Source organism: Nanorana parkeri, unplaced genomic scaffold (assembly GCF_000935625.1).
Source record: "Nanorana parkeri isolate BGI_ZX_2015 unplaced genomic scaffold, ASM93562v1 scaffold1283, whole genome shotgun sequence".
In the NCBI taxonomy this organism is placed as follows: Eukaryota; Metazoa; Chordata; class Amphibia; order Anura; family Dicroglossidae; genus Nanorana; species Nanorana parkeri.
Genome location: NW_017307551.1, coordinates 447,593 through 461,189, shown reverse-complemented (window position 1 = coordinate 461,189; position 13,597 = coordinate 447,593). Strand labels below are relative to the sequence as shown.

General features: G+C 44.4%; 1 protein-coding gene across 1 annotated transcript in view; it reads right to left on the bottom strand.

The window, feature by feature from the left end:
* LOC108797477 (vasoactive intestinal polypeptide receptor-like) overlaps positions 1-13,597 on the bottom strand; it is a 166,796-nt gene that overhangs the window by 21,194 nt on the left and 132,005 nt on the right. Inside the window, exons 8-11 of the mRNA XM_018569074.1 lie at positions 12,862-13,015; positions 9,464-9,524; positions 7,738-7,804; positions 5,560-5,651 (exon numbers count right to left, since the gene is read on the bottom strand). Coding sequence (XP_018424576.1) covers positions 5,560-5,651; positions 7,738-7,804; positions 9,464-9,524; positions 12,862-13,015 — 374 coding nt within the window. The remainder of the gene's footprint in view (positions 1-5,559; positions 5,652-7,737; positions 7,805-9,463; positions 9,525-12,861; positions 13,016-13,597) is intronic.

The window sequence follows — 13,597 nt, the reverse complement described above, 5'->3', positions numbered from 1 at the left end:
CCTGTCCCACGGTGTCTGTGCGGGTGCACGCTGCTCAATATACTTACCTTGTGTCACTCCTCAACTCCCGGCCGAAGATCTGAACTGTGCATGCGCCCACCCCAAGATCCTTTTGTGGCTGCCTGAGAAATTTTCAGATGTTCGGACGGGAGCGTGCGGCGTAGGCACAGGTTAGTATTAACCACTTTTGAAAAGTTTTTTTTTTCTTTTTAGTGTTTTTGCATATATCTACTGCTTGCCAGCAGTAGACATATGCAAACGTAAGGGTTTAATAACCCTTTAAAGGTCTCCAGCAGTCACTGTCCCCCATACAGTGCTCCAATCAGCATTACTGCTCATGGAATGCGAGCATTCTTGATTGGTTCAGGAGGTGCGTCGGACCTCTGCTCACACAAGAACAGAGTGGTCTGGATCTCTAGCATGCCTTCGGAGGTCAGGGCTTAAACAATGCAAAAAAAGAAAAAGTCTTCAAAATCTTTAATTAGGCAGCACCCTGACACCTTGGTAAAGTTGGGCTTTAACCTCATTGCAACCCTGCCAATAGACTTTACACTGTTTTTTGTCAATTTTCCCCTCATATTTCAACCACATCACTCTGTCACCTGAGATTTAATTAACCTTATGTTATGTGACCAGTCAATAGAAACCACAAGGAAAATTGATTAACCCAACGCTGTGCCACTCAAAGAACATTAATTCGGTGAATTCAGTGCCAATTTTCATAATCTGGTCACAGAAAGCTGGGAGAAGACACATACAATGGATGGCAAATTGGTCCGGTAGAAGGCTGATGGAAAGACCCAAAAATGCCAACAAAACTTCCATTCGTATTGTCACAATACTCTACCCGAACTCCTACATTTAAAGGGACACTAAACTTAGAGGTTTAATCTTAAAAATACATTCAAGTACCTTAACTAATAACAACAATGTATCTTATTTGTGTATAACTCGGCTGTAGATCCTCCAATCATCTCTGAATTGGTGCCGACACTGTCCTTCCTTCTGGAGGGGGCTACTTGTGTTCCCCATGGTCCCTGTGTGTGTTGTAAAGTAGTCACCGCTCCAAGCTCGCTCCCAGGATGGACTACATTCTCAGTACAAATGAGTAAACTAAACTTCAGACTGTAGTCCATCCCGGGAGCGAGCTTGGAGTGGTGACTTTACAACACTTTTCCTGCTGCAAGTGAGTTTGTTATGACGAAATAATGAGACTGTCTTCTGGAAATTCACAAGGGCTTGGGTGTCCTGGAGGTTTACATAAGAGGGTTTGGCTGGTATTAATAAGTGGCATGTCATATGTTAATCAGATTTTTTGCATAAATGATCAAAATTATATAAATAGATCCTTGAAATGTAAACTAAATCCTAAAAATGCATTCAAGGACCTTAACTATTTACAACAATGTATCTTATTTGTGTATCACTCGGCTGTAGATCCTCCAATCCTCTCTGAATTGGTGCTGACACCAATTCCTCCTGGAGGGGGGCTACTTTTGTTCCCCATTGTCCCGGTGTGTGTTGTAAAGTAGTCACCGCTCCAAGCTCACTCCCGGGATGGACTACAATCTCACGTTTAGTTTACTCATTTGCATTGAGATTGTCGTCCATCCCGGAAGTGAGCTTGGAGCGGTGACTACTATTACAACACACACCGGGACAATGGGGAACAAAAGTAGCCCCCCTCCAGGAGGAATTGGTGTCAGCACCAATTCAGAGAGGATTGGAGGATCTACAGCCGAGTGATACACAAATAAGATACATTGTTGTAAATAGTTAAGGTCCTTGAATGCATTTTTAGGATTTAGTTTACATTTCAAGGATCTATTTATATAATTTTGATCATTTATGCAAAAAATCTGATTAACATATGACATGCCACTTATTAATACCAGCCAAACCCTCTTATGTAAACCTCCAGGACACCCAAGCCCTTGTGAATTTCCAGAAGACAGTCTCATTATTTCAGCATAACAAGCTAACTTGCAGCAGGAAAACCCCGAGTCTCCCACAGTCTCTCTTATGTATAACAACATACTAAGCTAAATCTTTCACATGTATAAGCATACCTCTTTATTAACTCTCTACAAGGTTGGAGGAGCTCAGGGGAACAAGGCCATAACCACCAGGCCTGACTGAAGCCAAACTTTAGAATTCACTGACACTCTTTTACTCCTTTTTCACAGGCAAATGAGGGCAAGCGAGCTCTCTGACCCCACGGTCAGGGAAAGCGGCAAACTTTACAGAAGCTCCGGCAATGTATCCGAGTAGGAATGTGTTCTATACTGACAGCCCCACTGAAATCCTGCAAGTCCGTGCTCTGAACAATATGCATCTCATTAACTGTAACAAGAGTTAATGAGAATTAAGTTGACAACTATCTGCTGGTTCGAGACCCTGGGAGAGTACAAAGGGCCCCGCGCTTGCTTTGGTTCCCAATCTGCCGGCACGAAATGGCACTGGAAGTATGCCCATAGGGGAAGCTTATGCTCCAATAAACAAAACTCTCTTCTGGGGCCTTTTCACGGCCGCACGGGATGACACATAAAATAGACCCATTTTGTCTTCATTAACGAACAGATTCCTTCAGCAAGTGCCAACGGTGAGCTTGGAAATTGCAGGGCTTTAAAAGAGAGACAGACAAAAATAGCTGTGCTGACCCTTAAAGGAGAAGATTTGGAAAAAAATCGGCAGAATTGTGCAATATTTTCCACCCCCAGGCTTTGTTTTATGGCTACATGGCCTCAAAGCCAATGCTACAACTTCTACCTGGTCTCTTGTGAACTTTCCAGTACTTGCAACACCCACTTTTCTCCTTCCTTTAAAGTGTATTTCCACTTTTGCAGTAATATTTGAGAAAACACCCACAATATTTTTGTTTTGTGTACCCATTCCGGCAGCATGCCTAAAATAATTAAAAAAAAAATATTATTATCTTTTTCAATGTTTCTTTGGATGAGGCCTTTGCAACAGTTTTTGAGCGAGTGTGTCCCCGAGACAAAGGGGGGACAGACTCAGTTTCCTCTCATTAAAGGAGAACTATGAGGTGAGTGAAAATCACTCATCCTCATAGTACGAGCCGATGTGCGACAATGAAACTGTCACACGTCGGCTCAATAAATTGGGAAGTGAGCGAACACATACTGTCGCTCGCTCACTTCTCGATCATCTCCCTGCAGAGACCGTCACTCACGGCTCCCTGCAGGGATTCCCCCCTCCCCGCTCCTCCAGCGCTGAATGATGGGGGAGGGGGCCGGTACAGCTGGCTCTGCCTCTAGATAGGCAGAGTCAGCTGTCAATCTCGCAGCTGGGTGGATCTCGACAGCAATGTAGCTCGCGATATACTGAGCTTTGGGTCACGGTAGGACGCTAGTTTGTGTCCTCCAGTGACCCTGGGGGGAACTATGGGGAAAAGCACTGACCTCATAGTTCTCCTTTAACCTACAATTCAAGAAGTCAAGTTTTTCAATCGTTAACCTGTTGTTAAGACAACAGTGATGAAATCTAGTTTACAACTGATAGCGAGATCTTCCAGCATGGTACAGTCAGGGTAGACAATAACTCTTCAGGCCCCTAAAGCCCCCTCCTTACAGAGAACGGAAAAGCTTCCGTTTTGGAGTTTTGACAAAAAAGAGCAAGTAGAATGTGGAAATACACTTTAAGCCCTACAAAGTACATTACATGGCCAAAAGTCCACTAAATGATTGAGTTCAGATGTTTTCAGATGTTTCCATTGAAGGGTACTGTTAATACTACAGCATACAGAGAATTGTGCTCTTCCAACCTTGTGGTAACAGTTTGGTGAAGGCCTTTTTCTGTTCCAGCATGACTGTCCCCTGTGTACAAAGCCAGCTACATAAAGCTGGTGAGTTTGGTGTGGAGGAACTTGGGTGACCTGCACAGAGCCCTGACCTCAACCCTACTGAACAGCTTTGGAATGAACTGAAATGCTGACTGTGACCCAGCTCCATAAAGACATGGTTTGATGGGTTTGGTGTGGAGGAAGTCAAGTGTGCCGCTCACAGCCCTGACCTCAATCCAACTGAGCAGCTTTGGAATTAATTGAAATGCTGACTCTAAGCCAGTTTGATGAATTTGTAGTGGAAGAACTTGAGTGTCCTGCGCAAAGCCCTGACTTCAACCCTACTGAACACCTTTGGGATGAACTGGAACATTGTTTGTGAGCCAACATCAGTACGCGACCTAATAAATAACCTCTTGCCTAGATTGGCACAAATTCCCACAGACTCAGTCTAAAATCTAATAGAAAGCCATCCCAGAAGTCACAAATATGGGCAACTTCATATTACTGCTCATGGTTTTGGAATGTGATGTCCAACAAGCTCAGATAGGTGTGATGATCAGGTGTCCACAGACTTTCAGCCATATGGTGTATCTTCTGCTCCCAGCCAACAGCTTACAAAGAAGACCCTCCAACTGCAAGTCTGATTTTGACTTTGAGATCCTGGGCGGCAACTCAGTGCAAACAGTAATATTCAAGGCATTTCATACAGCTGCCTACAGTGTTTTTTAAAATGCATCTTGTCTTTACACAGCAACTTCTTGCTGTCATTTTGACGGCCGGAACTTGCCAGCAAGCAAGTGGGAGAGGAGCAGAAGGACAGGCCGTACTCAGGGCCGGATTTACTCTGTCTGCTGCCCCGAAGCCAGGTTCCTCAATGTGCCTCCCCTCCCCCGCCAACCCCCCCTCTCCATGGAGAATGACAGACCTGCAGGCTGCATACAAGTGATCTCGTCGACATTGTTGGGATCACTTGTACAAAACAAGAGGCGGCTTCCCCGCTGTACATTCAGCCCTGCTTGCCCAAAGCAGGGCTAGATGTAGAAAACAACTACCCGCCCAGCACCCTGCCCTGCATGTCCCGTGCATCATGAGATAGGAATTCCACACCCCTGCTGCCCCTCTACTCCCTGCTGCCCCCGGGCCGGGCCTTGATTGGCCTTGTGGGAAATCCAGCCCTGGCCGTACTACACACGCCCTGTGCACTTCTGTAAAGTTAAAGCGTATCATGTGTAGCACGACTGGTTAAAAGAGAACTATGGGGTAAGTGTTTTTTCCCATAGTTCTCCTCAGGGTCACGGGAGGACACAAACTATTGTCCTCCCGTGACCCAAAGCTCAGTATACCGCAAGCTACTGCACCGCGGCATACTGAGACCGCCGCAGCCGGGACGGATCCCGACATTACTGTCGAGATCCACCCAGCTGCGTGATTGACAGCTGGCTCTGCCTATCTAGAGGCAGAGCACGCTGTACCCGCCTCTCCCCCGTCCATTCCGCCAGTCAGCGCTGGAGGATCGGACAGGAGAGTGGGGGTGAATCCCTGCAGGGAGCCGTGAGTGACAGTGCCGCTCTCTGCAGGGAGATGATCGAGAAGTGAGCGAGCGCCGGTATGTGTTCGCTCGCTTCTCGATCTATTGACCCGACCTGTGACAGTTTCATTGTCACACGTCGGCTCGAACTATGAGGATGAGTGATTTTCACGCGCCTCATAGTTCTCCTTTAAACAAATGCAAATCCACCAAAACGGACACCTACGTATATTGACTGTTTTCGTTCCTCCCGACGTCCGGAGAGTGCAGCTTCTGGACCAGAATCCTGATGATGCAGATGAAAAGGATGAAATTGACCTAAAAGAAAAAGAAAAAAAACACAAAGACGTTGTTCTGAAACAAGATGACGTTTGAGGTTTTCGAGACAAAAAAGTATCTGAATAAAAACAAAACGGAGGGAAAACAAAGATGAGATCGAAGCAATTTTCATCGCTGCCCCGCCTTGTAGATGCGCTCAGGCAGCGGCGGAATTAAGTCATGTATAGCGAGACAGGATAGCAGCCATCTTGGGCCTGACATCAGCCTGCTTGGGACTTTTCTGCCATATATCGCAAGTATGATGATGTCAAGCCCAAAGGATACAGCTATGCGAGGCGGAGCGGAGCCGGACCGGGAACAGATGACATGGCGGCTAAAAAATCGTTAAACACGAGTCCCACGCAAAAAATCACACAATACACACGTAGGAAATGACAGAACAGCAACAGTAAAATACACTTCCTGAAATAAAAGCATTTTATACAAATAATATCTGGAAATAGAAACTTGTGAATGTTCAGTGGCGGAGCGTACCTGGTTATTGGATTATTTTCGTGAACGTGATACTAAAGTTATTATTGGTATTATTATTATTTTTAATTATTATTATTATTTTCTCATTTACTATTCAACAGAAAAATGTTTAAACATTCTATTCATCTGGGATTAGATATTTTAATACACAGATTCATTTTATCCTTGGAGCTGACTGTGTAATTATACAATCAAAATGGTCGGAAACAGAAAGAGCGGCGCTGTTATGTGGTCGTCACAATCACTTTAGAGATGCCCCCTACAACTTTATACCACTTCCCCCAAATTTGCTAATGAGAAGTAGCAACACACAGAATAATTTAGCTCCACGTGCCGAGCGCCCGGGTAACTCTAATGGGATTCATGTGGTTCCAGAAGCGATTCGACTTTCAGACCTAATCCCGAAAATGACCTTTTTGCTGCGTTTTCTGCATCAACCCCCTAAAGCTTCCTTTGATTATTCCCTCGGAAGTTACATAATAACACATTAAAGTATATCCAAACCCAAGAACACACAAATGTATATATTGTAACTAGAGGTGCACTGGTATTAAATATTTTTATTTTTTACTTTACTTTTAGGGGCTTCGGGGAAATATTGGGGGGTCTAAACAGACCCCTGATATTTCCCTTTTAAAATAGAAAAAGAGATTGAGAACACAAAGTCCTCAATCTCAATGAACAGAATTCCTCTATACTGAGTGTTCCTGATCATTCATAACATGAGGACAGAGTGTGTTTACTATAACCACAATCATGAATAAACAGGAAGTGATGTAGATGTGATGTAGGTCACTTCCTATTCATTCATAATTGAGGATATAGTAACCATACTCTGCCCTCAATTATCTACAAACACTCATCGATCACTGACTGCTTGAGGAAGGAACGTGCCGCTGCAAAGATCAATGACAGGTTGCTGGTGATCTAACAGCGACACGTTCCTCCTCACACCTGCTAGTGACAGCCAGCAGACTGTGATGCCATAGCGACCCAGGCATCAGGGGGATGTCCTGGCCGGGCCCCCCTGTGCCCTGGGCCCCATAGAGGCCGCCCTGGGTCGCTATGGCGATTGTTACGCCACTGGTTGTCACCCTAGAATAGGAACTTGTCTTGATTTGAATTGTAACTGTAATGACTTCCTTATATTATAAAGTGCTGTGCAAACTGTAGGCACTAAATAAATCCTGAATAATAATAATAATAATAGGAATAATAATAATAAATAATAACAATAATATTAATAATAATAATAGGAATAATAATAATAATTAAGAATAATATATTATACAAATCACCAGCTGAAAATAAATGGAAAAAAGCTGTAAAAAATACAAATAATGCTGCCAGATTACCTGGTAAGGACTGGTAAGCAGCAATCTATAAACTTTTTGTTTTTGGGTTTAGATACACTTTAAGCAACCACCATCTTTAAGTAATATTTGATGCCTACAATCGTGCTGTGTCATGTCTAGCTGCGGTCTGCCATTGAAGGATCACTCTACTACTATTGGAATGGACAATTCCTTTATTTCTTGGGGGTTTTTTTTGTGTGACAAGCATTGAATAGAGTGATTGTAAAATACTTTACCAATATGGAGACCAAAATTGGAGTCTTGATGATCCACCAGAGGTGGGACTCGATCATGTCCCAGCACCTGCGTAGAGATAGCACGGCAATAAAAAAATCACAAATGTTTTTGTCACACGTGAAAACAGAAATCGGAGTTTTAAACCAACAGAACGAAGAACCAGCGCAACAGAAGCATGCAAGAAAAAAAAAAGACAAGCTACACGCTAACAAAATGACCCCCTACAAGAGCAAATACTGCACCGCTCCGTCCAAATATTGGGTCAGAGAAATGGTCAAATCTAGTTCACTTTATTGATAACATTGACATTTGTCATAAAGGGACCTCACTATTGAAGCATCCAAAAGATAAAAGAAGCCGGGGGCTGACTAAGCCCACCAGGCTCCACCGACAAACATCACATACAGGTAAGAGGTGTGCAGCCCATCTGAGACCCTGCAGAGCCCGCTATAGAGAGTCTATGGTGGGATCTGCAGGGTCACTCTCAGGTGGGCTCTGCAAGTGGCATAACTAGCAATCACGGGGCCCCATACAAAATTTTGCTATGGGGCCCTGTGATTTCTAGTTATGCCCCTGCTAGGGGTGTTCAGATACCAAGTACCGTACTCGGTACAAGTACAAGTACGGATACTTTCCCAGTTCCAAGACTAGACTAGAGAAAAATTCAAAAGTTCGGAGGCAGCTGTCATTTTTAAGGAGCATACGGAGCTCCCGGGATTTGTACATCTCTGTTCCAATGTATGATTTTTTAAAAATAAATATATATAAGAGATGCACCCAGGGCTGGATTTCCCACAAGGCTAACCAAGGCCCGGCCTCGGGGCAGCAAGGAGTAGAGGGGCAGCAGAGGTGTGGAATTCCTATCTCATGATGCCCGGGACATGCAGTTCCGGGCGCCGGGCGGGTAGTTGTTTTCTACATTTAGCCCGGCTTTGGGCAAGCAGAGCTAAATGTACAGCGGGGAAGCCGCCGCTTGTTTTGTACAAGTGATCCCGACGATGTCGCCGAGATCACTTGTATGCAGCCTGCCATTCTCCATGTGGGGGTTTGGTGGGTAGGGGGGCGCATTGAGGAAACTGGCCTTGGGGCAGAAGAGAGAGAAAATACTGATACTTGTCCGAGTCCTCACAGATACGAGTACTGATAAATTTTTGTTTAGTGTCATGTGACAGTTTTTCTAAAACAATACAGACTAATAATTCCAGGACGGTGGTGGAGCGCCAGAGCCCGGTCCCCGCTGCAACCGCTGCAACTCTGGTAGTTCTTGTGAAAATGCCAAGTATCAGCACTGGTATCTGAACATCCCCACAACATACCATTTAAACTATCCACTACACCCTTCCTGGTCTTGCAGCAGTCATGTCCTTGACATCATGCATTATAAATGAATCGGTCATGATATACAAAGTAAATGAATTATCTGCAGACGCTGCAGTTCTGTATCATATGCATTTGCCTTTCCGACAAATCAATGTCCATAATAATTAAACACTTTGTGACAACATGGCTGACGTACGGCTCTTCTAGGAGGTTGCATGAGAGCATTTTCTAGTTTACAGGCTGCTACATCTTTACAGACATTAATCAAATTTAGTGTAAGATAAAAAGAAATAAATAAAACATACTTGTATAAAACTGAAAACAATTAAACGTATATCGTCAGCCTTCAGTGCAATAAAAAAAGTTGATGTAAACAAAATGAAGGCGAGTGAAATGCTTTCTTACCCTGAATTGTCAAAGTAAATTCTCGATAGGGCCCACGCTGAGATGAATACAGAGGGCGCACCTACAGATAAAATACATTTTGCTAGTCAGAGTGATCTTCATTTGAAAAATACATGATCTGTATTGATCTGTAAACCTCTTCCATTGCTCATTACAAAGAACTCAGGAGTACCACCACTATATGGCCAAACGTTTGTGGACATCTGATCATCACATCTACCTATATGGCCAACAGCATGTGGACATAAAATATTGACCTCGGGTGTTTCCAGTGAAGACTACTGTTAATGCAATACAACATGCAAAGAGATCTGAGACAACTCTGCACTTCTAACCTCGTGGTAACAGTTTGGTGAAGGACCTTTTCTGTTCCATAATGACTGTGCCCCTTTGCACAAAGCCAGCTACATAAAAGTTGATGAGTTTGGTATGGAGGAACTTGGGTGACTTGCACAGAGCCCTGACCTCAACTCTACTGAACAGATTTGGAATGAATTGAAATTCTGAATGTGAGCCAGGTCTTCTCATCCATCAAACACAAACAAATGTGGTCAGGTGTCCACAAACTTTTGGTCTTATAGTTTACTGTCCAACACTGGAGACCTCTTGTCACGATCTGAATCAGGCTCCGAGTCCAGTAGCAGAAACAGCAGGCAAAGTCGTAGTATAACAGGCGGGGTTCGGTACACAAGCAGACGTGTAGGAGTGTAGTGTAGGAGCAGGCGGAAGCGTAGTCAGAGATCGAGCCGAGGTCAGTAGCCGAAGGTATCAGGTATGAAGTGGAAGACGATGAGAGTAGTCAGTGAATCAGCAGCCAAAGGTCAGTACACGGGGTAGCAGTATGAACGGATTGTATCACAGGAGGGGCAGGAAGCAAGATATTGGCAGGAGCACAATAACCTGGCAAGCAGGAAGTGCAGAGGCGTGGCTTAAATAGGACATTCAAGGGAGGAGCAAGGCGTTCAGAGTTCAGCAGAAACTAGGTTTTACTGAGGATTACACAGGCGATCAGGCAAGGAGCTATCCAAGTTTCTAAGGTGGCTCAGCAAGTAGAACCACCGCCAGCTACAGCAGAGGCCTCTTGAACCTCTGGGAGGGTGACAGTTTTATTTGCCCAGTGCATCTATATTAGTAGGGTTCAAGCTTCAATGGACTTTCTGCTTGTTCAAGTTTTACCACTGATACAGTGAACCTGGGCAGCATTTTTTAACTACCTTCCAAGGTTAAGCATGACAAGGTACCTACCATTACATTTGGTGGCCAGGAACCACTTCTCTGCATGCCTCTTTGATCCTGGCTTTATTTTGTTACTAAGGGCTTAATTTGCCCATTTTGAGGACAAACATTCAACCCCAGGATACAAGAACCCACCCGCCTGGCGCTTCCCCGTCCAATAACAGCTGCCCAAGGCCAATAAGTGAACTCTCTTTGGACATGGGATGACATGCAAGTAATGCTTAGTTCCATGTTAATGGGAAGGAGGACAATGGTGGACTGAGAAGTGTCCAGATGTTGACCCCTTTTTTAAGGGAAAGTTAAATTTATTGTATAAGGGTTTTCATGGGTCCGATTGATCAATCCTTCAAGAGAGGTCAGGTGGTAGAACTATATAGATTGACAATGTGTTAGCTTAAAGCATTAGCAAAGGAGCCAATTCTCATCTTTCCCGATCTACCACCGATCTTTCTTCTCTTAAATGGCTATGGCAACTGAAGAATCTTCAGCATCTAATACACGTGTTTCGGGTGCCTGGCCCCCTGTTGTGTGCTGTGGTTATATCCATATCCCTATTCTATCTTTAAAGGAGAACTATGGGGTCAAGGCTTTTCCCCATAGTTCTCCTTAGGGTAACGGGAGGACACAAACTAGCATCCTCCCGTTACCCTAAGCTCAGTATACCACGAGCTGCAGCTCGCGGTATACTGTGACGCTGAAGCGGATCCCGACAATTGTGCCGGGATCCGCCCAGCTGCGTGAGTGACAGCTGGCTCTGCCTATCTAGAGGCAGAGCCAGCTGTACCCGCCCCCTCCCCCGTCCGTTCCGCCAGTCCAGCCCCTCCCCTGTCACGGCAGAGAGCTGTGACAGGATCGAGAGGTGAGGGAACGCCGGTATGTGTTCGCTCACCTCCCGATCTACTGAGCCGACCTGTGACAGTCTCATTGTCACAGGTCGGCTAGAACTATGAGGTGAGTGGAAATCACTTATCTCATAGTTCTCCTTTAAGTATGTGGGATGCTGAAGATTTTTTCAGCCACCATAGCTCATCAAGGGTGTGAAGACCGGTGGCACAACAGCTAAATATTAACTTTACAGGGAGGTCGTTTTTAAATGTTTATATCTAGCAAAAAAGAGTTGTTTCAACAGTGTTGTAAAATCCCATGTGTTGTTGCATCAAGGCTCCCAAAAGCCAAAGTTTTTTAAATACAAGCTGCTGCAATCTGTATGTAGTAACCTATAAATATATTAGGGATGCACTTATTCCGATAGTATCGGTGCCGATACCAAGTATTTGGGCAAGTACTCTTACTCGCCCAAATGCTCCCAATACCTAATCCGATACCAGAACTTCCAGTATCAGGAAGCTGGGCAGCGAGTCATTACACGCTGACAGGCTTCTTGATTGGCCAGGAAGCTTGCTCCATGCTCCCACATTACTTGGTGATGAGGGAGCATGAAGATGGCTTCCCGGCTAATCAGGAAGCAGGGCAGCGTGTAATGAGTCGCCGCCCAGCTTCCTTGTTGGTCGGGAAGCTGGCCAATCAGGAATCCGGGGGGGCGAGTCATTAAACGCCCCCCCGGCTTCCTGATTAGCCAAAAAGCCGGCTTCATGCTCCCTTGTCACCTGGTGACGAAGGAGCATGGAGACAGCTTCCCTGCTAATCGGGAACCTGGGTGGCGAGTCATTACAAGCAGCCCGGCTAATCCTTAATGGGACTTCCGGTATCGCTATTGGCGAGTACCGCAAAAAATAAAATATCTATACTCATACTGATTTGTCATCATTGTGATGATTATGGCTTACAGCTCATGAAAACCTCTGGGAGGGTGGCAGTTTTATTTGCCCAAGAACCCCAAATCCACAACCTTAAAAAAAGTAGATTATTACATGCAATCAATAAAAGAAGGATTGTACATAGAACAATATCGGACCTCTGAAAAGTACAAGCATGCATATGTACTCAGTACTTGGTTTGGGCCCCTTTTGCAGCACTTACTGCAATTACTTTTGCACGATATTCTAATTATTCGAGTTTCACCTGTATATATATATATATAACCCTAATTTGGAGCCCAGCTCACTGGTTGTGGCTTTCAAATAACAAATGCTTTCATGTATTTTGTCGTTCTCTCCTGTGCATTTACGTGTTTTGTAGACTTTTGTAAAAGATTTACTTACCCCATCCGATAAGAATGTACCACCAGAAATACTTTTTCTCCGAGAAGAAGGAGATGACGAGCAGAGTGTGGAGATAAAGGCCTTCAACCAGGAGCCAGAAGAAGTTGGCCATGATGCAGTACTGGAAAAACACCACTGCAGCTTTACATCCGGCCTGGAATAAAACGTACATGATGGTAAAAGAAAGGCAGTGTGATATTAACAATCAACAGATGCAATACTCAAAACCAGATGTGTCCAACTCCAGCCCTGGAGGCCAGGATCCTCGCTTACAATTAGGATAATAATGTAGTAAAAGGGAATGTGCAATGATTTAATTTCATTACACACATACAGTATGTTTTATATTTACTACTGTACGCTTTGGCTGCTTTGGAAAATAATAGTGCAGATCCATTTATACAGTGCTGTGGTGCGTTGGTATTCCATTTAAACTAATGGGATTCCTTAACTTAATACATATTAACGTGCATTTGTAAATGCACCACATTGCAGCAGTTACAGAATATCTGAATGAGCCCTAAAAGTATATCTAAAACTAAAACTATTTTCTTTATTGTGGATAGAGTAGGGGAGGGTTTAAACCGCTGTCAGTTTTTTGGTGGAAGCCGTGCAAGTTGACAAACTATGATGTAAATCAGCTTCCATGAATCTGCGTTCACAGGGAATCTGGACAATCTGCTACAATCAAGGCCGGTGCTGCCACTAGGCAAACTAGGCAGCCTCCTAGGGCACA